Raw genomic sequence first — 27,136 nt, forward strand, 5'->3', positions numbered from 1 at the left:
CTGGTGAGGAAGACGTTTTCACCTTTGAGGTGTTACTTACTCTTCCATGTCCTCAGTCCAACGTCATATTCACCCCATGCTTGAAGACCAGTGTGTTGTGAGGATCCCAGAGAGCCTGTCACAGGTAGGTGTTACGTCTGTTACCTACCAGCCTAACTTTCTTCTGAAACAGCCACTGAAAGGGCTGGAAGTGGTGCCAGCAAAAGAACACTACCGCCAGCAGTGTTGTACTACTTTAATTAGACAAGGCTGGAGATAGAATAAGGAATTTTATATGGTACTCCACCTCGCTGAGAATAAATACTAAAATTATTTGGAGATAAAAGTTCTCAGATGTAAGGCAGAGGGCTTGGATTTAAGATGCATGCTTACATGAATATGTCTTAAAACTTTTTTTAAAATTTGCTTGAGATACGTGAAACGTGATTTAAACTATAAAAGGAAAAGATATTTTTGAGGTGAATGCAGGAACTTGAAATACACATGCCTTGCTCAGAAAGACTGATGCCATCAGCATCTTATCCTCAGGGCCATCAGCAATAATTCTCTTCCCAATTAGCATATAAAATTATCAGGTTAGACATGAGTCATATTCCTTGGTTGGGCTGGGCTAGAAAGAGAAGGCTGAGCAAAAATTATGAAAGAGGCCGGCCTGTTTAATTAAAGACTGAGAGGCTAATTATACTGGGAGTTTTCATTGAAGGCGTGGGATTTAGTTGCTTCCCTTTTCTTAACAGGCATTTGAGGTGTTCTTGCAGAAGGTTTGGAATGTGTTTTAGTCAACAGTAACTTGAGTGGCAAACTAAGTACAATTCTTCATTATTTTAAGTTTTAGATTTCATGCTCTTTATTCTTTTCACTCCTCCATTACTTCACTTGTGAAACTTCCTTCCCTTCTCTCTCCCTCCTCTCCTCAACCTGTTTTGCTACTTTCCTTTTTAGGTAACTGGAGGATGTTGTTGCAGAAATGACAAAGGAAAATGCTTCTGTGTTGTAACTTGTTCCATCAGTCTCCTGCAGTTCTCAGGTTTACCTCCCTGGGTTGGGTTTCTGAAGACAATTGTTTTATGCTACTAAGTAGAAAGCACTGAGAGGAAACATAGCTTAAGAAAAAGTTATACTTTTATGTTAACTATTAACCAGATTCAAACAAGCTCAAGCACATTTCAGGTGAGGGTAACTTGTTGGGCTGTTGAACAAGAAGGAACTCCAGAGTGAAGAATAGGCATGGGGATACTCTATTCAGAGGTACGTGACCATTTTCTGCAGTTGCTGATGCTGTTGAAGGTATGGATATTCACTGGGCTTGGTTTGTCCCCTTTGCAGCCTCCCATAAACAGGCTTATAGCGATCTGGAAGGTTTTCCCTTTGGAAATGTTCTCCTTTGTCTACTACAAGCTGTCAGTACTATTGTTTATAGAAGCAAAGAAAATGCAATAACTGGCATAATTATCGTGGCTTCACAAAGTATGTATTCAACATTTTCTGTTGTTCTGTGTTGAGATCAGAACGATTCTGTACACGGTGGAAGCAATAAACAGCTTTGCAAAAGGCAGACAACTCCTTGGCTTACACTGAATACAGATAATAAAGTTAATGCCTAAGAAAACCTCCCACTCCCCCCATATTGTTTTAAGAAGGTAATTATTTTTTACCTTATCTTTATGGGTTTGTCCCCAAACCACAGTTCATTTAACATTTTCCGGTACTTTAGTGTAAATTTTACCTAAACGTATTCTGTTATAATTTTCTTATTTGTACATGTGGGGACAAATGAGGATTTTGGTCCTTTGTGACTGTGAGAAGAGTGCGTTGCACTGTGTTTCTTTTTCTGGAGGCAGCATTACATAGCTGTTGCTTTTGAAGGTCACATTTCTATGCTGAAAGCCACGTTTGTATTTTCAAAAAGCTATTCCGTGAAATCAGATATCTTCTCCTCTTTCAGAATCACAAGGAACTGGAATCTGGCATTCATAGGGTGATTGGCTGAACAGACTGTAGCTTATTCTGAAAGGATTTCTTGCCTCTCCCCAGATCTACTACTGTGGGACAGTATTGCAGTGGAAATCAGTGTTGTCTAGCTTAATTACAAAGGTTTTTAAAGAATGTTTAAATGCTGTCCATGTTTTTCATGGTTATTAGTTAATATTTTCATATAAATTCATTTTCTCTCTTTAAACATTTTGAGATACAGTTTTCAGCATAAATTATGGTTCATTTATACAGGATAGAAAGCTAGGGCACTGAAAATAAAGAATTGTAAGTTGTCTTTTCTGAGAAGCACAACTTACTTGGATATTAGTGTATTCCTTGGCATCCTAAACATAATTTAGACTTTTCTGTTAAGTTCATAGCATGCTTTTTGTATAATTTTAGTGCAAAGGAAGAGGCTATGGATTTGTTCAGAATAATTACAAAATGTTTTTCTTTTTTTCTAAGCAATTGCAAAGAGTTGATGTAATTTAGGCAATCCCCTGGAGTTGTAAGGAGGAAGCAATTGCAACTGAAATTGCTCTCCAAGTTGCAAGACAGGCTTTACCTTCTCCTCCTCTCTATTGGTTCAATGCTTTGTCCTTCATACTGTGCCATTAACCTTTACTTGTGTGGTAGAACTTGCTAAGTAGCTGGAGGCTTATCACTAGCTCATCAAAGCTGAGCAGAGGTGATGCAAGAAACTCTGAAAACACCAGACAGGTTCAGATGTGGTGGTTCACCTGGATCTGGGTAAACTACCAGGACCTAGCATCATTCATGTTCTGCAATTGATTTTAAAAAATTTAAAAATTGGTTCTATAATTGCCCTTTCTGATAGTGAAAGTGTTATTGCTTTTCTTGCACCACTTATTTGACGATCTTGTACTGAGTGCTCTCAGCCATGAAAACCCTTGCATGTCCTGTGAGTAGTTCTTACCTTCCCTGAAAGCTTATATACTGAACAACTAAATTCTGGTCTGAAAGGCTTGCAGAATAAGAAGTATTGTAGAAAGAGAGATTTTAAACACTCCGTTATTATTGTATTATTATTGTATAAGTTTGCTTCTATACAAATACAGACAGATGTGCAAGTTTAAAATATGGAATGTGATATTTAATCTTCAAACTCTACTTTCCATTCGCCAGTGTCTGGCCACTGCTTTTTTTTCAGCTGGGCAGGCTGTGCTCTAGTTCATGATTAGCCCTGATGCTGTGGCTGGGAAAAGGCATCTCTGGAGAGGGTTTAAGGAGTGTTTGGGGTTGTGATGATTTTTCCCTCCCTTCCATTGTACGTTTTGTGCAGAGTCACGCTGTCAGGTTCATCCCGTGCAGCTTGTCTGAATGCTGGGTGGTGCTGCAGAAGTGTGAATGAGAGCAGAGCTGAAGGGCTTTGCTGCCAGATCCTTCAGAGAGGCCCTCTCTCCCTCTTTGCCTAGGCTGGAATTGCGGATCCTACTCCCCCTCCCTTCAGACCTGAGGCCGTGTCTGTGTGGGGTGCAGTGTTTGCTGTGCCAGGGCTGGGTCTGCCCTACTGCTTTGTGGGGCTGGGCCAGGTCTGTTGTGAGTTCCCTGGGGCAGTCAGGACACGGATTTAGAAATGATGTGGTGTGGGCAAGAGAAGCCACACTGTGACTTGGACTGCAAACGTCCCCAGGAGGTGAGAACTCAGTTCCCACTGGTGCTTTCTTCAGAATTTGTTGTTGTGGGAGCACTTCTCACACATCCCTAAAGGAGACTCCACAGACACTTCTGCTCCAGTTGCCAGTGCACCTCTGGGAGCAAGGGAAGCTGCAGGAGCTCTCCTGGCTGTCCTCCACTGCCATCAGGCTTCTGCTCTCACTGTCCTGCTCCTTGCCACAGCTGAGCATGAGCACAAGGTGTGAACTTTGGATTCTTTGGGTATGGCTTGCCCCTGGCATGTGAAGCTCAGGTATTCTGAGAACTATCCCATGGGTTTATTTCTCTGTTGTGTATGATGAGTGGATAAGAACAACATAGCAACAGCAATAACCATAACACAAATATGAAACTGGCTGTATCACTACTGAGGCAATCTTCTAACACTGTAGAAAACAAAGGGAGACTTTCCAGTCTCTTATCCTCCAGGCTTTTCTAGAGACTTAAAGGAAATACATTTTCTTGGGTTTTGGATGGAACCTACTAATTGTACCTAACACTGATCTAACTCCATACTTGGCCTCCCTGCTGATACTCCAGATAGGTGCTGTCTATCTCTTTGTAAGGAATTCTATTATTCTCTCTTATGAGAAGACTTTGGGAAATAGTTTAAAACAGTCTTAAGCACAGTTAACCCTTTGGATAGGGTTGCCAGGGTGACAACCCAAAAAAAGTGAGAAGTGGAAGAGAGTTTTGTGGCTGAAGCTTCACAACCATAGAAATCCTGGCACATGCTCAAGCCCCATCCTGGGGCCAGGCAGGTTTTGTGTCCAACCTCTTGCTACTGGAAGCTTGTTTTGTTACTTTACTCTGCTTATGAATACAAATCTCTTTCTAATTTTTGTGCTAAATTTCTTGGTCAGATGGATCATGTTTTTTACCATGTTCCTTGAAAAATTAATTAGTTTTCTTAATTAATTGGTTTTCTTTAATACTGACCCTTTAATTTATTTTGGACAGGGACAGTGCTGTCTCTCCCTAAGCAAATCAACCTTTCTTCAGGCTCTTCATATTCCTCAGTTCTAGAGAGGTTTCATGCTCCTGCCGTGGTCTGATCTCATTTTAGGACCCAAATGACAAGAACTCTACACACTATCCCAGTAAAGTGTCTTCTGTAACATCTCTTTCTGTGAGAGACACTATCTAATATAGTATCTACCTTTTTGGGACAAGTGGCTGACTGTCACCTATTTGTATTTTTTCTTATCTTTATACTTTCCTAACACATTTTTTTCTGAATCCTTATTGTTATTGGTATCAATATCATGAACTTATAGTTGTTGGCCGTGCTTTGTTCCTTTACTTAAATATTCTGCTATGATGTTTGCTTTTCCAGCCATAGAAAAGCCAATTTGAGAGATGTATTACAAGTTTGGTCTGTGAGACTTTTCACCTTTCTTTGACTAAAAGGTATTTTCAAAAATACAAACCAGCAGAGTGGGCCTCAAAAAAAAAAAATCCCATACAAATTGGAAAAAAGCTTGTGTTTCTTTGTTGTTTTTTTTTCTTTAAATGTGAATGGAACATGTTAATGCAGACAGTATAATTTCTACAAAGTACCCCCACTCCAAGGGGAATAATAATGATTCAAAATGTATCTTTAGTTTACATCATACTTTAAATACATCAGTTTCCCAGGTGTTAGTTGCTGGAATGGATGAGAACTGCTTCCTTACATTCTCTGGCCCTGGGTGTTTTCTGAGGACAGCTGGTTTCAGCAGGTGAAAGAGCACCTGTGACTTGTGTGTGCTGGGCTCTGTGCATGACTTCAGCCCCACATAATGTGGTCTCAGGGAGTGGTCTGTGTGCCATCATTGTTCATGGCTCTAGAACTGAGTTCAGCAGTAGTGTAAGGTTTAGAAAAAGATCCCACGGATCAATGAGAGCATCAGTCAGAAATGCCTTGGGTTTAACCACCTAGCAAGTAAAATTCTTGGAGGCAGTACGGAAAGAAAAGCAAATAAAACATATCCTTGAGCTGCTGAACGAGCAAAACCAGCTTAGAAAGGAGGAAATTTATATGGTAACTGACTGGGATTTGAACAGATGTTCAACCAAAGAGCAAATCTCCTGCATCTTTAAATAAGAAAAGCAATATCTAAGAAAAAGAGTAGTAGGGAAATCAGAGGTGCAGACTCCACAGGATCTTCTCTCTCCTGGACATGAAGATACAGTACTAGACACCAACATGACAGAGAGCAAGGTTCTAGAGAAAAACTGATCTTTTAGATGGCACCTGTTTGCAGATCTCACCAAAAGGGGCTTGAAAGAGACTTTTCTCCTCAAAATCATTAAAACAGTTCTGGTTCTGGTGAAATTAAAATACCAAATTTTATATGTATGCTTCTATACAAATACAGACAGATGTGCAAGTTTAAAATATGGAATGTGTTCTTTGTAGATTTTTGTCTGATATAATAAAAACAAAAGAAGAAGTGGTGCAAGGTCTGGTAAGCATGTAAATACTTTCTTTGGAAACAAATCACTTCTCTTACTCAGCTGTCCAGAAAACTAAGCAGTAATTATGCTGGAGATAAACCTGTGTTGTAGATCAAAGTTTGGCTGAAAAAGTGTAAATAAGATGAATATTTTAAGGCAGGAAGGTGTAGGAGTAGAGGGGAGGACAGAGGGAAAGGAACAATCTGGAGGAGTGAGGAAAGAACTCAGAGTTCAGGACTAGATGTTTTTCATATAGAGTATTTAGGATGTGAAAAAAAGGAAAGTGAAGAGGAAAAACTACAGCTAATATTTAAAGACAATTTCTATTTTGGAAAATGTTGGGCAAAATCCTCAGTACCAAAGAAAATAAAGACTAATTCTGTTTTTGACTGGAGAATTCAAATGTTATCAGTCTGCCCCCCCCCCCAAATGTTAGTTTCTGCATTTATTAGGCTGTTTGAAACCTGGAGTACTCCTGCCCTTCTCAGCTTCTCCTTAGTCTGAATTCTTGCTACGGGAGAGGGAAGGAATTGCAGTTTAGGTCAAGGATGCGTAGAAATACTGAGCAAAAAGCTGACCAGCAAGCAGGTCTCAAAAGCCAAGCATGATCTAACCTGTGGGCACACTGGCATGTATTTTTTTGCATACTTCAAGGTCTAGAAACGAAACATTGGTGGGGGCTTGGTTTTTCAGCTTTCACCTGAAGTGTGGTTCTCTTCTGGGAACAGATGAGTCAGGAATTGTTCATTCTGCTCAGCCAAAGGTAAAGCCTGAGGTAAAATCTGCTTAATACAGTGACCAACTCCTGGGAGAATGGAAGCTGGGTTTGGGTTTTTTCTTTTTTTTTGGTTTTTTTTTTGTTTTGTTTTGTTTGTTTGTTTTTTTTTTTTGGTTTTTTTTTTTTTTTTTTTTTTTTTTTTTTTTTTTTTTTTTTTTTTTGGTTGTTTTTTAATGGCTGCAAATAAACAGGACTTATGTCCTGGATTCTAGAAATAGCATCCAAAATGAACAGAAAATCTCCAAAATGAACAGAAAATCCATTCCACTGTGCAAAGGCTGTGACTTTGGGGCTGAGAGCTGTGTAGCGGCTGCAGGAGCGTCTCCTACCACCATCTTCTGGAAGGCACCGAGAACTACAGCCTCTGTCGAGGGTTTTGGGGTGTGTGAGTAGTAAGCCAGAATGGGAAGTGTGGATGTCTTAGTGAAACACGTGCTGATGAGTATTATCTTCTCACTTCAGCCCATCTGCCAGGCAGCTTATAACAACGATTTCAACAAAGTTCATTTCCTTTTGGAGAGCAACAGCAACTATTTGAATGTCCAGGACAGCTTCCTTGGAGACACCCCCTTAATTTGTGCATGTAGACAAGGAAACAACAGGATAGTTAACTATCTTCTTAGGAAACATGCTGATGTCAACCTCAGAAATAAGGTAAGTGGCCACTGACTCTTCCTTTGGGGGACTATTCTTTCCGATTCTTGGAGTCCAGTGGGGACACTGGGAAGCACAGACAAACCTCAAGTTTGTTTCCTACTGAGGATATGTGGAGAAACAGGTGGAAAAAAAGGGCTTCTCTGCTTATTTTGGGGTCCTGTGTCCAGCTCCATCTTGACAACCTGTAACAAGCTTAACACTGTAGCACAAAACTTTGCCACCTGCCTTTAGTTGCTTTGGTATATTCAGTATTTAAAGACTTTTAAAAACTCTATTCTCAATAAGAGTCTGTGGAGTTTTTTACTACTTTACTGTGTTTTTCTGATTTCCCAAAAGAGATGATCTAAGGTCTCATTTGTCCTTGCTTCAGCAGCCAGCACCTCTGTAAGAAGGGGGGCTGTGGTGATTCCTCCTGCTGATTTACCTTGCTGTGTGGCAGCAACAGCCACATGAGATACCCACTCTCTCCTTTGAATTTCTGCAGCCAGGTCCATGTTTGCCAACATACACATGGAATCCTTTGGATCCCACCTCCTTCTTGCATGTGTAGTCCAATTTCCAGGACCCTCTATGTGTTAAATGGCTTCTACTTGAATGAAGCAAGATGCATGTGTCTATTTCTGCTTGAAAATCACAGGAGATTTCCTATTAGAGAGTCTAAAAGAAAGCTTGTGTAATTAAAAATGGTCTGAATCTGTACTGATCAGAGTTGCTTTGTGTTTAGAAGGACTGCACTTGCCTCCATTATGCTGTGAGGAAACGGTTCACCTTCCTTGACTATGTGCTCATCATAATCCTCATGCCAGTTATGCTTATTGGATACCTTCTCATGGTGAGTCTGGATGGAAGCAAGAATCACCCTGCATCTTTCCCTTGCCATTTTTCATGGCAGTGTTTCAGGCTAGGAACCTACAGAATATGGACTGCTTTCTTAAAGCAAGACTGAATGTGTACAGCAGAAGGAGCAGGGATTTTGCTGTGGCTGTAACTGGTGAAGGAACAGATTTGTATTACTGCATCAGTCCGACATTTCCAGAGACCATGCCTCTTTCTGGAAAAAAACCCCACGGTATTTAGTACAAATATACTTAAGACTATATGCAGATTAACTGTGTTACTCCTTCCCTTGCACCAAACAGGTCTCAAAGACAAAACAGAATGAACATCTGGTCAAGATGTTGCTTAGAGCTGGAGTCGATGTGAATGCTACTGACTCTGTAAGTGGGTTTATACAAATGCAAATGTGGCTCACATGCAGGAAATAATACTAAAAACAGACTACAGAACCTTCTAGCAGCATAGTTGTAGTAGGAGTATCAGGGACTGAACTGACTAATGTACCAGGAGGATTCAGGTTTTCTGCATGACACTCAGGCAACAGATTTATAGTGCATACAGAAATAATTCCCCACTGATCCTCCCTTTCTGAACAGTGCCCTCATAAGAGAATCCAGGCAAGCTGGGCTCAGGTACTTATGTATTAAATACCCAATTCTGTAAAGATTCTAGTGATATAAGCATCTGAGTCTATCAGCATTTATTTTGAACTGGAACAGAGTTGTGGGCTACAGGGCAAGGCCCTGTGTCTTCTCTTGGTCTTCAGAGCGTGCTGATCTGCCATATACAGAGTTATGGATCCATTAGCCTACTTGGGTGAGGTAAAGAGCTCCTCTTCTCTAAGGTAGAAAAGGAGAAACACCAATTTTATCAGTAATGAAATTCTAAAACACTGAAGTGCAAGCAAACAGTACTGTTTAAGATGTAGTTTCTGAGGTCAAGCTCATGTGATCCTCTGAAATTACTGATTTCCTGCTAATGTATCAAACCTGTTTTAGCAGTTGCATCCCAGGGAAGGAATTAATTTTTTTTGATCCTGTTTTTCTCAAGGTGACGTGTTTGTTTCACCTTGTAGTGTATTGTGACAGGAAATGGTTTGTGTCTTTTGCAACCGACTGTTAGGGTGAATCTGATAGGCTACAGGTAGTCCTACTTACCTAAGCTCTACTAAAGGCATAGAAATAAAATTATTTTTCTTCCATTTCCCTTCAGTCTGGCAGCACAGCCCTTCACTATGCTTGTGAAATGAAAAACCAGGCAGTCATTCCTCTACTTCTTGAAGCCCATGCAGACACTTCTGTAAAGAATCGGGTAAGAAGGTGAAGTTGATGAATGTATTTGCTTATCATGGTGGTCAGCCAGTAAGTACATTGTAGGCCTTAGCTGGTGCACAGCAATGTAAAGAAACGGGAGCACAGCTTCCTGGCAGCCAGTTTGTTTCCTGTTTTCTTCTTAGCTCAGAGCTACTCTATAGTTATTCCTAAGATGCAGGCTGCAGGGAAGGAATAAAAGCCTTCCTAGGTGATTTTTGTGCTGTTGAGCACCCTTCTGAGAGGCTAAGTCAAGCTGCTTCTGTCACCAGAACAGCTCAAGTGTTGCCCAAATCAATACTGACCTGGGAGTATCTGCACTGCTGAGTTGAGGTGAGCAGTGTATTACCTATGTTTCTCTTGAAATCAAATCTTAGCTGAGGTCCGTATATTTGGATATTACTCCCAGGAAACCGTGGAAAGGCTTTCCCTACTGCAGGGGAGGTCTCTGTTCCTTTCTTCAGCCAGAGCAGTATTAGGCCCACCATGTCCTGAAACCTTTGTTTTAGAGCAGAAGTGACAGGGGACCTTACACAGGTGGCAAAGTTAGGAAATCTCTTTGTACATGACCCTTATCTGTCATATTGTAATGTATTTCATGTGTTTCTTTCAGGATGGGGAGACTCCCTTAGATATAGCAAGAAGATTACAGTTCCACAACATTGAAAGCATGATAAGAAAAGATTCTTAGCCATCAAGAACTCTCAAACATGCAGAAAATTACCTCATCTGGCAATCCACCTTTCACAACAGCAGAAGTGCTGCAGAGGATGCGGGCTGATACTTGATAAAGACTCAGTCCACCCATTCCATCCAAAGACTCACATCCACCCATTCCTTGCTGCAGACTTGGACAATTTTGTGTGAGATTTATCAGTACTCCAAGGCCATGAAGTTCATTTTATTTTACTAAGCCATAAATTACTACAATAGTGTTCAAAATATTGCCCTTTCCATCTGCTTCATCAGTTTTATTACTTGACTTCTGCAGACTGTGGATTTTGAAAGGTGGCTATAAAATATCTGGAAGCCTAAACATTGCATATGACGGTTGGCAGCCAATGCAAAAATAAAATATCCTTTAGAGTGTGTGCTACTTGTTCCATAGGGGAACTAAACAATGTGCTACAGCAGTTTTAAAAGGTCTGGTACCCTTCTCTTAGTATTTATCTTCCTACAATGGGAGGGGCTGGGAAAACAGATATCTCAGTTGAGCCCTTCCTCCTTCCATCCATCCTACAATTTTCAAACACCTTAATTCTCACTGTGTTTCTACAAGGGTAGGACTTGGGTTTCATCTAAGAAACAGCAAAAAGAGATTCAATGCCTTGCTGGATTAAGAAAGAAAGTAAATTCCCAGATCACTTTAATGCATTAAGAGATAGTAAGGAAAATATGTTTGGCTCAGTAGAGAAACCGGTCTCTTAACTACCTTTCCAATATAAACAGTGTACTAAAGAAAAAAAAGAGTCAATAAATGAAATGCTGTTGATGGAAACCAGATGTATCATTGCCATGGGACTAGGCAGGATAGCCTGCTGTACAGAGTGGTGCATGCAGCAGGGGATAATACCAATCATAATAATAATATATCCATGAGTCTTCTCTTGCATAAGTGAAGGCAGAAGAAAACCTGCAGTAATAAGTAATGTATTAAAGTGGTCCAGTGCTTTGTGATTTAATAATGCAGCAATAAAGGGGAAACTCCTTTCATACACTGCTGTGTTGTGCCTCCTTGGTCTAACAGATCTTTATTTTTGTTGACAATTTTGGCCTTTTCCTGTAAGCTGTCAGAAGTGCAGTACAGCATTGCTAATGGGTGCCACAGTAGGTGTGTGACAAGCTAGTGTACTTTTCCTGAGTTGCAAAGACAGATGTATTTTACAGTGTAACCATTGCATTGGATGTCAACTCCAACAACAAAGGGTCTTGGCTGGACAAGATGAGCTTGAGGCTGCAGCCAGAAACACTCCATGAAATAAAGCTCCTTGCTGGAGCCTGTAATAATGAACATTTTGTGTGCAGTCTGGGGACAGGCACTCCAGACCAGCTGGTAGGTGAGAAGAGGGGAGGCACTTGCATGGATTATGAAGACACCATCTCTTAGGGCTGATGCTGTAAAGGGAAAACATCCAACTGCTTGCAGTGTTTTAGGAACTGCTTGAATGAAGAATAGCCCAGACACAGAGCTGTGTAAAAGTGAATGCTGACAGCTGAGAGTGCTGGCAACAGCTTCATTGCCAGCGTGAAGAATAATTCATAGGGTGGAAGCTATATAGCTTGGAATGCACCTTGCTGGATGGGTCTATGTCTCCTTATTCCACAGCTGCCATCTGTGGTCTTTGAAAATGTGAGGGGCTCAGGGTGTGTGAACAAACATTTGTGTGATTTGTAGGCATGGGGGCAGAGAAACACTTCAATAAATTTTTTTGAGGTTGGATTTCTTGATATTTTTTAGTCATTTATTATTTGCTCAGCTTCTTGTGCTTGAAGATCTCTTGGTTGTGTTGACATTAAGGGGTGATTTCAGGAGGGAAAACACAAAAGACAGGTTCTCTGTCAAGAGGATCAATAATTTAATTTAAACAAAATTGTTCATTTAACAGAGAATCAAATCACACTTTTGGGTCTCCATAGGAAGACAAAAATTGGGAATGAGAATGCCTCAGTTGGGTAAATAAGATCTATCTGAAAACAACAGAGTTTAGCCTTAGGAAAATTAGTACTGTAGAAATAAAAACTTTTGAAATTCAGTGATCCCTCCAGTATGAACTCAAATATATTCATGTTTTCAGCTTTCATTCTTATATACCTCACACTTCACAGGAAGACAGCAGTCACAGTAACACCATGGAAAAACTCAAGTCATGAGAAAAGCAAGAAATAAATAGGAACAAATAAATCCCTATAGAAGTATCCATTATGTGTGCCTGTGTGTTTACCTCTTCCCCAGATACCACCCTTAATGCCAAATAGAAATTTTGGAGGTTTTTACAATCAAAACTCTGCTCATGGTTTCAAAAATATTTTCTTAATAATTCAATGATTTTCACATACATTTTCTCAGTTGCATCAAGGCCCCAGATGAAATCAAGATGTCCCCACGCAGGAAAATTCTCGTGGTAAATGAGATTAGTAATCCGAGGAAGTAGCCTTGCCATGTCTCTTGGATCTGCAAAAGTGTCCTGTCCACCACTCCACACAGCAGTTGGTGTCTTTATCTCCTCTATCTTGTACTCAGGAGGAGCAGTCTGTAAGACAGGGAGGAGACCTGAGTGAATGCTGCTGCATCAGAGCTGTGTTTAGAGCAAGGTTTCTGTGCAAGCACCTCTCTTTGTCTTTTGTTTCTGCACTGCCTACAGTAAAACCATAAGGATGAAGGCCACCCTCTTATTGCTCATTGCCCTCACCCCATTCCCTGTCTATGGAATGACCCCCTTCTATTCCCCCTTCCTATAAAGCACGGCTAAGGGTTGTCCTGCAGTTTGGTCCTGGCTTGTGCTCTTCAGAGGTGTGGGCATGGAAAGAACAGTGTCAGTATTCATCAGTCAGGGGCTGTGGAGATTTTTCCTGTGTGTTTTCAGGGTGAGGCGATCTATAAGTTTTTTTGGGGTGCAGAGAGGGCAACTTTTAGTCTTAGTTTTCATGCTTGGAACTGAAGTGGAAAGGAAATAATTTGGTCATTTATGATTTCACCCTAGAAAATTTCTGAGTGTGTGAGATAGAAGTGACTGTAGCTCTGCAGCCTTTCTGTTTGTGAAAAACAGCAGTTTGGTACAGCACAGGACACTGCAAGTCAAATGTGCTGGTTAAAAGTGAAGTGGTTGCCAGTCCACTGTGAGATCTGTTTCCTCTCTTAAATGAAAGGCAGGCTTTGAGGGCTTTTGAGCAAGTGAAGAGCTCTGTACTCATTTTTGGAATGACATGTAAGTTGACATGTCATTGAGCCCACCCCAGCAGCAGTAGGGGAGACAAAATGAACTTCTGTTAATTGTCTGTAAGGGTCTATCTCTGCCTTGTTTGTGAATAGACTTTTACATTTGTGTGTGATTCAGCTGAAACATTATCTGAGACCACTCTCCCCCTTGTTAATACTCACAGGTGCTAAAATCTGAATTTTTCTATTACTAGTTTTACCAAGACTCAAGGGTCAGTTCTGAGGGAGTCCATTTTGCCTTACCTGGTTGTATTTCTTCATGTTTTCCTTAGAGCCATAGTCATAAGCTTGAAACCGGTCTGTATGTGCTAGCTGTTAAAAGAACAGACAAAATAAAAGGTCTGAGAGATGAAGGAGTGCAGGAAGCATATTCCTCCTGCCTGTGAGTTAAGTCAAGGTGCAGGTAGTGGACTGTGTTATTCCCACACCTTCCTCTGGTTGCAGGCTTCCAGGGTGCTGAGGATAGATCACAGGGTAAGTGGCATCCTTGCTTTTTTCTTGCTAACTTTCTGTCCAGATCTTTATCTTCCACCCTCAGTATGTTTTGTTACTTAAAATTTTGTTTTACTACCTTAGATAACTAAAGTTGGGGTCACTGTTTGTCATGCAGAGTTGGGTCCAGTTGTCACACGGAAAGAGAACCTGAATGTCTATAACATGTCAGGGCTATTTCAAGTCTTGTATAATATGCCTTGCAGGACTGGTGAGTGAATACCTGAAGTTATTTGTTTGTTTTGGTAATTTAATTTTTTGCACAAACATGACAAGTAATTTCACTTGTGAGTGGTGTGTAACAAAGGGTGAGAGAAAGCCAGTGTCCATCAGTTTAGAAAACCTTTGCTTCCAGGATTTAAGTAGCTGGGTATGCGCTAAAAATCTGCCTGGTGCATTGTCTTTGCTCTTCTATCTTCCTGTATCTGTGTTTGCTTTGCATCCACTTGATTTCGTTAGAGGTTGGCAAAATAAACCATAAAGTCTCTAGCTGTTCATGGCTTGTGTCCCTTTCCTGGCTACTCGTATCCTGTGGGACTGACTGTTGGGAATCTTTGTCTTCAGGAGCACATTTGTATTCTAGACCATATTAAATGTGCAGGTGCTCATGGCAGTAGGTGAGAGGGTATGATGGTCAGTTTCCCAAATCCTGAGCCTCTGGATTTCCCTGTAGGCTGTCAGTTGCACAAAAAGCAGTAGTAAGAGATGGTTTACATGTCAGTGTACAATTATACCTGTCGCCAATGAAAAATGTTGTGTACCGATGTTCCAGCTGGGGAATGTCCTACGTACATATCTACTCGACTCTGGAGAGAAAGCAGAAATTTTATAAAGACACAGATCCAGTGCTGTGACAGAATAAAACTGTTAAGAAAGTGAGTTTCTAATAAAGTCAGCTTACAAAACATTTTTTATAGTTCTGTTAGGGAGATGTCCCAATTCCATCTCCCTGGATTCTTCTTCAGCTATGTTATCTTGCTCTGAGGACCATGTTAGTGACTTAAGCAAGACAGGAAATATCCTTCATGGTTTAGCTCTGCGATTCAAAAACTGCAATTGATTTTGCATTGAACCTTGAGTCTAACTGCCTTCCCATATGTGCTTTGAAAAAGGATTATAGATGAAAAAAATGGGCCCAGTTGTTACAGCCACTGCAGTAATAAGCATTATACAGGCCAGCTTCTGCATACTTTGCCTTCTGTAAAGGGGATTGGCACCACAGCATCCATATATTGGCAAGCAGAGGGCTTTCCAATTGGCTCCTGTCCCCTCTGACTGATGCACAAGTGTTTGTGAATCCCACTGTAGGTGTGCTGCAGTCCTCAGCACAGTGGAAGGGCTTTCTGTAGCTCTACACCTTGTGGACTGAGCTGTTGGGCCCAGTTCTAAGGTCACCAAAACCAGGAAAATGCCCCTTACAGTAGTTCTTTGGGACCAAGTCGCTGGTGCAAATAGTCTGAAAACTGGGAAGAAGAAGAGGTTTTTCTCCTGTGTTTTAGCTATTTCAGTGTTGAGAGGACCCCAGGGTCTATATGCTAGGGAACGAAACCGTCAACTGCATTGGCAAGAAGTCTGACTCCATCACTCGTTGTCTCTTTTCAAAGAACAATTGTGTGTGTCAAAAATCTGGTTAGCTTAGTGCCAAAAGGGGGCACATCCTGACACGTGCAATATAGCTCCACTTTGAACTCAGTTCTTTCTCTCTGCCACTGGAATATGCCTAGCTCTTGGTCCCACCCATCACTAGGCCAAGCCATGTTGCCACTGCTGACAGTGCACCACGTCCTGGCGTTCCCTCGGTCTGCTGAGAGCTACATTGCGGGTTATGGACATTTCCCTGCATGACAGTAACTAGACAAGGGTATAGTGCACAAGTGCAGCTGCTAAAATCCCTTCAGTTTTGCTCTGAGTAGGTGTTCTTGCATATACTTACTGCGTTGATATTTTTCACACTGCCTCCAGCTATGTAACAGAGCACATGGGCACAAAACTTATCCAGGCTTGTACAGAACTGTGTCACAGGTCCTTTCAGAAACTCGATCTGGTGGGCAGCTCCTTTGCAGCCAAGTACTAACTGAGGGAAAGGAAAAGTGCAACACCTGTTTTTCTTGTTACAGAAGAATTTTATGCAGAAAATTGTTGCTAATAATTGTTGCCTAGCCTTCATAATGCAGTATTCAATGAGTGCTGGAACAGCTTACCCTCACAGTACCCCTTAAAACACCTTCTTCCCCACAGCACATCATTTATTCTTCCTCCTTCATATTACTATCAGCAATCCTCAAGCAAGCTATCCTTCTAATTTCTAGTGTGCTGACACTAATGCCCACTCATTTTTAAAATCCTACAGATTGTCATATCTGTTATTGCAGTTCTGGTTTAACTCATCCTGCATGAGGCAAGCAAAATTTTAGTTAAACTGCAGGAATCCTAAAACAGGACAGAGTTTCACAAGTCTCCTACTTCATTGGGAGCTGCTGCTACAAGATCTACATCCTTACTATTTTCACCACAGGGTTTGGGCACAATTTTTTTCGAGAGCACTCAATTCATCCCAAGCTCAGTGTCAGCCTGTCACTTGTTTGGGAACACTCGACCTCAGGCTGAGGGAACCCTCTGAAGATTAATCAGGCATTGGACCTCTTAGAAGGAAAAAATGACATACCCTGAGCAGTGGTTCAGGAAGATTTGTTATCTTAACCAGAGGGCTTGTAGCATGTGGGCATGCAGTTACTGGGCCCAGAGCAAAGAACACTTTCACCCGTTTCGCCAGCTCAGGGTATGTATAAAATGCTATGAAGCCTGCAAACACAGAAGAGACAGCCTGAGTTAGTGAAGATATCCTCCACAGACAAATTAGATACATGAACAGCAGATAGCAAACAAGACATCATAGTAGATTTGCAACCATTGTCTGTTGTTCGTGTTTTACTTAAGGAAAGTGCTGAAGCAAAATCCTGAAACTAATTTTATTTGGGAGGCAAAGTTCATTTTAAGGTTTAAAGCATGTCTGGGCATTATCTTTTTCAGAACCGTTTTTGTAGGCAACACATCAGTGAGGTTTCGAAGAAACCATAAATTCCCTCTAAAGTTCATGAAACTCTCATTAAAAAAGAGTTTTTCAAATTAGAGTCTCTAAAGATCTATACATGTTTATGCTTTCATGAAACTATAGAATAATTAGCTGAATATTGGGAGCTTTGAATATTTTCAACTGATTGCTTGCATCACAGGCAGATGAAGAAAGCCTGGATGCCTGGTTTGTTTTGCTGTGAGAGTCCTTAAATACTTTTATGAGAGGAAAAAAGAGAAAAGCTCAGAATATATGATTTTTTCCTTGCTTCCTTCTCTTTTTTCTGGGTTATTTACACTAATAACTGGCAGTGGCTCCTTTCTAGTCAATGTCCGTTCATGGATCTTACACATAAACCATAACCATCAAGAACTTTCAACTAAAGAAAAAAGAAAGTTAACTTCATTTAGAGGCCATGAAATGAGTAAAGACAAAGGCTGGACCTAAAAGAAAATAAACTATTAGGTATTTCTACTTTACCAATATTTGTTATCTGACACTATGTTTTTAAACAACAATGTGGCCAGTTATTGCCAGTCATTAACTACAACTTAAATTGTAAGATTGAAACTAAGCCATGACTTAGTAATGTTAAGGTTATTTTTCCTTGCCTTCAAGCAATTTAATTTAAATAAATGTATTCATGCAAATTATGTATTATATGGGCTGTTTTATCTTTTTAGTTTTACCATCCTGTTCACAAGAACAGGGTCCCCGGGGCAGTGGTCACAGCACCAAATCTGCCAGAGTTCAACAAGCGTTTGAACAATGCTCTTAGGGACATGGTGTGAATGTTGGGGCTGGCATGGGCAGGGCCAGGAGTTGGACTTCTGTGATCCTATGTCCCCTTCCAGCTCAAGATATTCTATGATTCTAATTGTTTAATACAAAATTGTCTTAATTCTAATCGCCTTAATACAAAACAAACATGTAAATTCCTGTTACTGAGAAAAATACCCTCTAGCAGTTCAAGAAGTACCCAGTAAATTACTGTTATCATGTCTGTAATTATTTAAAAAGTTGAACTATCACTGCTTCTATTAAGTTTATTTGCTTCTTAAGGGTAACCAAAGCTGATTTTAGAAAAGTTTTGCATATTTTCCAAATCTCAACACAGAAAAATCTCTGTTTTTCTAACTCTCTACAAACAAGAAAAACAACAGAATTAGTGGGGAGAGTCACCTACTGATCAAACAGGCACACAAATGGTTGTCAGTAATTCTCCTGACATTACCTGCAGTTGACCCTTCAGAGTGACCAATATAGTAAATATCCTTCTGTCCAGTTTTATTCATGATGAAGTTCAGCTCTGCTGGAATATCATATTTACCCATTTCGTTGAAGCTGTGGGGAGAAACACAAAAAGCTGGCGGACAATGTGACTGTCCCAGTGTGAGTTACTGACTGTCCCTTTTGTTCATTGCAGCAAGCAGGACCCACTAAAGGAGGAGGTTGCACACTGTGTCTGCATGCTGGCTTGAGCTGGGAAGTGGCAGAGGGGAGCAGCTGTGCAGCCTGGCTGCCTGATGCCTTGGGCTTTGTGTGGATGTGGTGCCAGCTTCACCTGACAGCTACAGCCCTTGGGAAACTGAATTCAATCAGTGCTTTCACCTGCATGGGTTACAAAACACATTTCCCTCTTGGCTGAATTCAGCTGTGAGAGATCACATTTCTAGACAAGGCTGCTCAGCATGTTCCAGATGAGGTTCTTGCTCTCCCTGCCACAGTACAGTCTCCCATTTCCTTAGCATCCTGTTTCATTTCCCAGTCTGAAATCTCTTCCCCAGCCAATTCTCCCAGCTCTGGGTAGTAGTGAGCATCCATCTTTGGTTCTTTGCTCTCCTGGGGTGGTGTAGATCCTGATCTGATGCTGGTTTAGGTAAAAGCCATCAGGCTGAGGCTATCTAGTCCCCTTGGAGTTTCTATGTTGAGTCTTTCTCTCTCTGCTGAGTACCTGAACTGCCAGAACTCTTTCTGGCAGGGCTTAAGGGTCTTATGTTTTAAAGACCAGGTGTCTCCTCGGCTGTTTCCCAACCAGACATCATAGCCAGCATCTGCAAGCACGAAGCCCAAACTGTTGTTGGGCAGGTTGGAAATCCAGTGAGTAGCATCTCCTAGAAAAGCATGTTGCAGAAACACTGCAGGCCTTTGCCCTGAAAAAGATTTAAAAATACTTTTATTGGAACAGCAATTAATATGTATTTAATATTGGAGCACAGAGCTCAGTTTGTGAGACGTTTCCATCTTCTAGAAGCTCCCAGGAGAACTATACATAGATATTGGTTTGAGAAACATGAAGGATTTTTTCTGTGCAAGCAGGAACCATTTAATGACATTTCATAACCATTTTATGACAGGTCTGGCAAATAATGAATTTACTGAGGATGCTTGTCCTACCTCCTCTTGCACTGGAAAGTCAGATTACAGCACCTATGCTGAAACCATCTGCCCAAAGGTGAAAACTGCTGAAGGCTCAACAGTGTGTGGAAGAGAAAGAAAAATTAATCCAAAGAAGGAAATCCACACTTCAGTAACCACTGAGCAGGGCTGAGAGGCCCCTGATCTAACTTGGCTAGCCTTATTTTGAGAGTCAGGCTGGTCCAAATTATCTCCAAAGGAGATGCAGTTGGGGGAAGGCATTCAAGTAAATCATTCTGTAATACTAACAAGGACTAATAATCAAGGTAACAGTACCCAGAGTACCTCAAATTCCAGCTAGAAATTTTTATTCAGTTCAGAAAATGCCATGAAACTGATGAAATACATTTGCTTTTTCACTGACAACCTGATTTCTTTCCTCCTTCCTGAAGAATATCTCCGTCCTTCAGAAGCCTGGGAGTTATTCATATGCCTAACCTCAGAGGCTTTGTTGTCAGGCTACTATTTTACATGTATATGATTTAGGTTGTTAAGGCGAAACCTCCCCAAATCCTGTTTACCAGTCTACCTGCCAGACCATTTGAGGGGAAAAAAAAACCCCAACCCTTGGATGTAACAAAATTATTAGGAAAGTCTGAAATAAGGGCAGAGACACTGAATGTATGGACTTCAGATGGATTCAGGATTCGAGTCACACTTCTGACTAGGTGCCCTTGTGGAGATGGAAAGGTATGGAACATGCCATTGCACATGAAAAGGAGAAAGATGGGAATCCGTGTAAGAGTCCTCTCAGACCTTCCTTGTGTCCTGTAACTGTCACACCTGTATTTCGGTCATTCCTCCCAGCAGGAATTCTGTAAACAGCAAGAATGTATCCATCTTCTGTTGTAACTTCATATTCCTCACTGGGGAATCCATGATATCTGATAATTTCACTCTGCGGAAAGCCAGAGGAGAATTTGTTAATGTGCCAGCTGTCCTGTTCTAGAGCCTGACCAAGATGAGTATGCAGATGTGGAGTGTGCTCAGATGGTAGTGCAAGGCCCCAGCCACAGAGACCATGGCTGAGAATAAGCATTACAGGCCTTGTAAAAAGATGAGGAAAAGTCCTCTTCAGACCTGTTTAGATGGTGGTTGTCTGGTATTTAGCCCCCTGTTATGGGACAAAGCAGAACTGTGCTGAGTGACCAACTCCCTTCTGAGTAGTTTGTCATGTTATGCAAAGCTTATACGTACTGTACCTTTCTACAGATTAAATATGCAGCTGTATCTGTATAAGACAATGCCAATAGCTGTGGGGATGGTCCATAATGAATCCCTTATTGGAAAACTGTGGTTAGGCAAGTCAAGCAGGCAAAGCAAACAAGGGTGGAGATCTTGTCAAAGGAACTAATGGGACCACCTACACCTAACTTTGCATGTACTCTGAGGAAATCTTTGTGACTCAGGGCAAGGCATCTTTGATTAGTTTGCATTGCAGTGAGAATCTGAAGAAGGGGTTCAGCCTCCCTTACCACTGTTTTGAGCAAACAGTTTGTTATGGAAGGGTAGCATTTTGCTTCACTTGAGATTAGAAAACCAGCCTTTGCCTTCACTGCAAAGGAATTTTTCTCTGTGACAGCCCAGACTGTTTGGATAGAAAATTAAGGTTTCTTCTACGCTAGTGCTGGAAGGTTCCTTGTACTCTTGCCAGGTTTGCATTCCTCCTGTTCTGCAGTAGCCTGAAATACCAACATGTGTTGAGAAAGCTGACTGCAAACAGGTATCCTGAGCCATGACACTGTTCCACATTTATCATATGTCTGCTGGGTTTCACCCTAAATGCAGGCAGCAAAGTCTGTTGTTCAGTTTAGTATGGACTGGAGCAGTAGTCGGTGCTCCATCCACAGCCCTGGGCTGAGTCTGGCCACTGGGACCAAAATTACAAAGTGTGGATCTCCAGTGCCCCTCAGGAGGTTCTGGGGAGTAGCCTGGCCATGGAAGCAAAGGTAGCAGCCAGCAGTCCCCACTGCAGTGCTGTGTGTCTGTCCTCATGCAATGAGCAAGACGCACATCTGTCCCCGGCACGTTCAGAGCCAGCCCTCATGGTGGGAGTGACCCTAAGGCAGTGGCTTTGGAAACAGCAGGCTGGGAAAACAGGAGATGCATAGGGGGCTCTTCTTAGCTTTCCTGACAAGGTGTATTAGTAATGCAACAGGAAGAGAAGCTTTAGAAAAGGAAAGCAGGTGACCCAACTTACAACGTTCATGAAACATTCCGGGTTGCGACTCTTCTTGCAGCGGCTTGCGTCAACACCTGCAGTGGAGGCTGCTGTGAATCCTGCTGAAAAGGCAATTCCTTGGGAGCAGAGCAGCACGAGGAGGCACCACATCTTGGGGCTGTGTGGAAGAGCACAAAGTGCTCTTTGTTCATTAGGAAGAGAGTGGTGTGGAATTCCACAGGAGGACCCAAGAGGAGAGTCTCCTGAAGGTTGCCTAAGAGCTGTTCCCCAGGGGCTGCCTGAGTAAGAGCCTGTGTGGGGATAGGCTGTCTTAAACTCACCCTGTTTAACAGGTAGGGTTGCCGAACAGGAGCGGAAAGCACCTGGGGATACCATGCATGAATATGCCTGAGCACTCTGCAGATCACCAGGGAACTGGGGTTGGCAGACAGGGCCAGCTCTTGGCACGAGCCTAGCAGAAGCTTGACAAAGAAGCATGAGCACCTGAGATGACCATCACCCAGCTTGTCTACCTTTGTCTGTCTCCACCCTTCTGCCAGCAGGAGAGCTGAAGGGAGAAGAGAGCACTGTTTGTTTCCTGTCTCCTCAGGAATGAGGTGAAAGAGGTTCAGGATGGGCTCTCTTTAAGCTTGCCCTCTCTTCCTCTGGAACTGAATGCTATTCTTGCATTTGTCAGTGGTGTGCTGGGGGGAGGGACCAGATAATGAGGCCCATGAAGGGGCCAGGAATAATTCAGGCACTCTGTGAGGAGATTTAATGGATGTTGGGCAACATGCTTGCACGTTCAGTGCCAGTTTGTGCTTTCCTCATAGGGTGATGTGCCCCAGAACATAATCAAGTTCTGCTTGAAATCAGTTCCTCTGAGAATGTGGAGCAAACAACTTGACCATGTGTGGCTCCCCAAAATCCCAATGAGTCAGTTCCCAGTCAGCCTTATCTTTTGGCCACCAGGCAAGCAGCTGTGAGGAGAGAGCAATAGATCCTGAGACTGCCTTTGTGATGCCAAGGGCCTGTCTCCATTACCTCTTAGAAATAGTTGTCTATAGTGCAAATCTTGTATTGGTCATGGGGAAGTGAGACCTTGCCCTTTCCTGGCATGATGGATGGTTCCAGATTAGCATTTCTGAATAGAAATTGCAGAGTGCAGTCGAGCTAGTACCAGTTTATGCCAACTCCATGTAAAATAGATATGCTTCCAGGTTTTAGTCTTTATTTTTCTAGAATCCAGATCAAATGAGTGCAGGAACACCGCTCTCTCTGAGATTCCCAGACTTTTTTTGCACAACAAAGATTGGTCCAGGAAGCTCAGTACTGCACTTGCATATCCAGGAGAAGCTAGATCATACATCATACATCAAATTTTTGTTTTACATTGTGCTTTAATATGTGAGGAGAGAATGATGCTTGTGAAGAGAAGAGTAGTAGTCATCTGCATGCATATAAAGACCATAAAGATCAGGCAGGAAGCCTAAATATTCAATAATAGAATCCATGGGACAATGCAGTGTAAGGCTTCAGCTCATCACACCATCTTGTAAGAATGCCTCACCAGGAGTGGCTGGGGACACCACTGCTCTTGCTGGCTGGGCTTCCTCAGAAGAAGAGGACACATTTCTACGACCATGATGTGGTTGTGTTCACCATCCTGTCCATCCTTTAAGGGAATTCTGATGTAATTGTAAAATATCTGCCAAGTCCAGCACTGAGATACAAGCCTGTGCAGTGATGGGGGTTGCAGCAGCTCCTGAGGAGTGCTCGTCAGGGAAGGACAGGGAACTCCAGAGGGTTCAGCCTTGCTGGGGGGAAGGCAGGCAAAATCTGCAGCTGGTGTTATGTTCAGCAGCAGCCAGAAAGAGTGAGATTGTCAGCATTTCAGAGTCCATGCAGCTTTGCAGTAGCCATAGCATACATGGTTTGGGAGTGAATTTCATAGGAGACCTTCCTGTCTTACAGTTTTTGTTAGGAAGTTAAGCAGGCTCAGGAGACAAGTCTTTTGGGAACCAGGGATTAGACATGGAGAATGCAATTTTTAATGATGAACAGAGGTTCTCATGTAGCCACATGTTTCTTGAGCCTGCTTCTGTCATAAGACATCTGTAATGATGAGATACGGTGCTCTGGGAAGTTTGTTTGTACTCAGGAATGTTCAATATCAAGATCAAGAGAAAAAAAGGAAGTATTCCCCATCAAGTAATGGGGAAGAAGGACAGAATTTGCAGGATGAGAGAAAGATAAAGAAGTAAAATATGTTTTGACTTTTAGTGATCTTCAATTTGGCCTTTAAATTTGACAGAACAAATTTAAAGAAGTCAAACTTTGTGAGTCATCAAACAGTTGAAATGAGGCAGCATTTGGAAACCCAGAACTTTAAATTGGGCATTAAAACACACTTCATTAAATTCCCTTTGTATATCAAACACTTCTTAATTTTTTTTTGTCAAAACAGGAAGCCTCACAACTATATACTCAGGCAGTGCAACACTTTGTTTTGCTTTCTGCTGTTTTACTCTCTTCTAGTAGGAGCAAACATGCCTCCCTCTCCCTGCACTGGGAATATCAATTTGGCAAGAAAAAGTTCTGCTAATATCTTGGCTTGTTTTCACATCACTACCAAAATTAGCTGAGGTAATGCAGAGGCTTAATTATTCCTCTTCTTAAGGCAAATTTTCCTCAATGCACTCTGTGATCACCTGCCTTAGCTGGCATGGCTTATGGACTCCCAGGTATTCACCTTTTACTTAGACGCAGCGGGCCAAGTAGCATCAACCTCGGCAGGCCACTGCTCCTTTAAACTCTAAGAATAAAGACAGGAGATGTGAACAGCTGTTTTCATCTAGTGAAATGAAGCCATAAGTAACTACTGAGCATGGTAAACTATCATAAAAGAATATGCTCAGATGGAAAAAAATATCAGAGAGAGAAATGCCCTTGAAAGTTCCTCTAGGTACTTTTAAGATTTAGTGAAGCTAAGATGCAAGCCAATCTGAAAATTGTCCTTTTATCCTTGTGCCTTAAGCAGTGTAAAGTTTACTTCATAGAACCTGTAAGGCATAGGCACACCAACCAGAAGAGCAACTGTGATTAAACTAAACATGCATGAGAATTCCTTACTCACTGAGGAAACGTACACCCGCATTATATGGAAGGAACAGGAGGTCCAGATTATACATTGTTGCAATACTTGCACATTCATTCCCTTGTTCTCAGAGGGAAGAAAACAAGTAGGAAAAAATTAAATAGTTTCTATTTTTCTCCCTGTTGTGCAGGACAAATTTGTCTTCTAGTTTAAGCAGAGAAGCAAGTTAGTGCATAGCAATAGACTTACAGATGAGAGAGGAAAAACACTGCTTACTTTTACAACTAAATGCACAAAAGCAAGGCAGCACATCTTTATGGATATAGGAAACAGAGAAAGAGACCATGAGCATGTATGTACAAGTAACTTACCTCTGCTCTAACTGCCTTGCTTCTGTCTTCTGCCACGGTCACTGGTCCGTCTCCACCAGCAGACTGATTCACTGGCAGGAACCTGCGCCGATAAAAGGAAGTCAAAACAAAATGAGCACTTCAGGGAAGCAGCTGTGAGTGTCATGAGCTGGCAGCACGTATTGCAGAGCGTGTTTAAGTGCTGATTTGGCAGTATTTCAGAAGTGGGGAAATCTTTGTGATGAAAAAGATGATCTGGTTTAATTCACCACCCCAAAATGTACCATGGAGCAGGAGAGTGGAGAGACTACCTATAAATCAGTGGTTAGAAGGTTTAGCTGGGATCTGGGTGTTGCAGTTCACTGGGGCTGTGGCAGACCTTGATCTGTCCTGTTGCCCAGCTGAGGGGCTGCTTCAAATGTAATCTTTTTAAGATGAAAAGGAGGAAGTATTCAGCTTTTGTCAACATAGTATCTCAAGAACACTGTCTCTGCTATTGCTTTTCATTTAGTTTATGTTAACTTTAACATTGCAGACTGACTTAAATCTGTTTTCCAGTGAGCAGTACAACTAATGAAACCCACCTTATTAATCACAGTCCAGTGCCAAAGAAGGCTTGAACACATGTAACATTTTTCCCAGTGAGGGAACAAACAAGGGCTCTTGTTTATCCTGAGCCATTTTCATCACCTCTGAAAGCACGGTATCTGGAGATCTTTGCTTAACGGCTGAATTAGCTGCAGTCAGCCTGAGAGCTCAGTCCTCACTGAGATTGGCTCCTTGACCATGGGAAGAAGGACTTGTTCCCTGTCCTTGGGCAGCTGGGCTATAAACTAAATAGAATCCTCCTGCATGAGGAGGAGGCTTAACAATTGGTTCAACAACCTGTTAAGCAAATTAACTCACAAGTGTCTTCAGGAGAGCATGAGTTTCATCATGGACTGGTGAGCATTTAGAAGAACACCAGATGAGAGGGATGTGTTCTTGGGAACATCATTGCACAGTATGATGCCTTCAACTACTGGGGAAAGAAGGGAGTGAAACAACAGGATGTCAGTGATGGCACAGTAACAGTCCTGCTTTACATACAAAGTAAAGAACATTGTTTGGGATAGTGGGAAAAGTAGTTTGATAATTTCTCAGTGAAAAGGACTGTAACTTGACTTCTCTGATATCTGTAAGTGACAATAACTGCCATCAAACCATAAACTGATCACTCAGAAGGACTTCTGCAACATGAAGTCTCATCCCTCCTCATGTCCCAAGGTGGGATCAAGAGTCCCCATGATGTGTCTAATGTTGTTTGCTCCCGCTTTTACTGATTTTCCAGAAAATTCAACTCCCTGCCTCCTCTGTGGTGTCCCAGATTGCAAGATAGCTGTACAACTGCAAACTCCTTTCTAGGTGACTTTATGGAATGCTCTGCCTACTCTCAGGGATGATGCTGTTGCATTTAGCATGGAAAGGATGGAAAACTTATAAAGCAGTTCTCATGTCCTCATACATTTTCCCTACAAGCAGTGAGTTAGTTGAAATATTAACTTTCTGAAGGTTATTTGTCTCCAGGAATTTGTATCTGATGGAAGGAATATCCTTTTCTGGATGGACACTCTTTTATTTGGATCAAAATCTAGTTACTTTTGTGAAACAGAAGGAAACAGGACAGCCCTCAGCAGTGGGCTCAGGAGATGAGAAAGGCCTGTTGTTTCTCTTGGAAAGGAAAGGTGCAGAAGTGGTAACAGCCACAGTTAATTTGTTTGGCTAATGAACCATTACTCAGAGCGTGACATTGGTCCTTTGGTCTCACAGTGTCACCAGTGAACAGTCCCAGTGCACTGTGCTGGCCAGCATCCCAGACTTGTCCCACATTAACATTTCATTGAAAAGGAGAATGAGGGTGTCAGGCTGAAAGGAAACCCCTAAATGCACTGTGCTT

General features: G+C 41.8%; 2 protein-coding genes across 4 annotated transcripts; one reads left to right on the top strand and one right to left on the bottom strand.

Annotated features, from left to right (window-relative positions):
* The first annotated feature begins 942 nt into the window (after nucleotides 1-942).
* ANKRD22 (ankyrin repeat domain 22) lies at nucleotides 943-12,065 on the top strand. 3 transcript variants are annotated; one of them, XM_041461336.1, is made up of 6 exons: nucleotides 943-1,248; nucleotides 7,331-7,522; nucleotides 8,250-8,357; nucleotides 8,665-8,742; nucleotides 9,575-9,673; nucleotides 10,286-12,065. In XM_041461336.1, exons 1-6 carry the CDS (start codon nucleotides 1,228-1,230, stop codon nucleotides 10,361-10,363), a joined length of 576 nt encoding a protein of 191 aa, XP_041317270.1. In that variant the 5' UTR covers nucleotides 943-1,227; the 3' UTR covers nucleotides 10,364-12,065. The 3 variants fall into 3 exon arrangements, with proteins under 3 accessions (XP_041317270.1, XP_041317267.1, XP_041317268.1); XM_041461333.1 differs by lacking the exon at nucleotides 943-1,248 and adding an exon at nucleotides 7,079-7,249; XM_041461334.1 differs by lacking the exon at nucleotides 943-1,248 and having other exon boundaries at nucleotides 7,307-7,522.
* Nucleotides 12,066-12,168: 103 nt separating this feature from the next.
* Nucleotides 12,169-25,291, bottom strand: LOC121350160 (lysosomal acid lipase/cholesteryl ester hydrolase-like). Its single transcript, XM_041461237.1, has 10 exons — nucleotides 25,222-25,291; nucleotides 21,793-21,931; nucleotides 20,376-20,490; nucleotides 19,129-19,327; nucleotides 18,409-18,518; nucleotides 16,767-16,903; nucleotides 16,035-16,175; nucleotides 14,836-14,907; nucleotides 13,853-13,921; nucleotides 12,169-12,923 (listed from the first exon to the last, which is right to left on the bottom strand). The coding sequence occupies exons 2-10, from the start codon at nucleotides 21,922-21,924 to the stop codon at nucleotides 12,690-12,692; spliced, it is 1,209 nt and encodes a 402-aa protein (XP_041317171.1). The 5' UTR covers nucleotides 21,925-21,931; nucleotides 25,222-25,291; the 3' UTR covers nucleotides 12,169-12,689.
* Nucleotides 25,292-27,136: the final 1,845 nt, after the last annotated feature.

The sequence above is a fragment of the Pyrgilauda ruficollis genome, unplaced genomic scaffold (genome assembly GCF_017590135.1).
Source record: "Pyrgilauda ruficollis isolate IOZ18807 unplaced genomic scaffold, ASM1759013v1 scaffold15, whole genome shotgun sequence".
NCBI lineage: Eukaryota > Metazoa > Chordata > Aves > Passeriformes > Passeridae > Pyrgilauda > Pyrgilauda ruficollis.

What these genes read in the sequence shown, in the direction of transcription:
- ANKRD22 (XM_041461333.1), top strand. Translation starts at nt 7,115, where the DNA reads ATGAACAGAAAATCCATTCCACTGTGCAAAGGCTGTGACTTTGGGGCT. An exon ending in ATGTCAACCTCAGAAATAAG is followed by an intron (nt 7,523 to 8,249) that starts GTAAGTGGCCAC and finishes CTTTGTGTTTAG; the next exon opens with AAGGACTGCACTTGCCTCCA. An exon ending in TTATTGGATACCTTCTCATG is followed by an intron (nt 8,358 to 8,664) that starts GTGAGTCTGGAT and finishes TGCACCAAACAG; the next exon opens with GTCTCAAAGACAAAACAGAA.
- LOC121350160 (XM_041461237.1), bottom strand. Translation starts at nt 21,924, where the DNA reads ATGTGGTGCCTCCTCGTGCTGCTCTGCTCCCAAGGAATTGCCTTTTCA. An exon ending in CTCTGAAGGGTCAACTGCAG is followed by an intron (nt 16,904 to 18,408) that starts GTAATGTCAGGA and finishes CTGTGTTTGCAG; the next exon opens with GCTTCATAGCATTTTATACA. An exon ending in GTGTGAAAAATATCAACGCA is followed by an intron (nt 14,908 to 16,034) that starts GTAAGTATATGC and finishes CTTTCTCTCCAG; the next exon opens with AGTCGAGTAGATATGTACGT.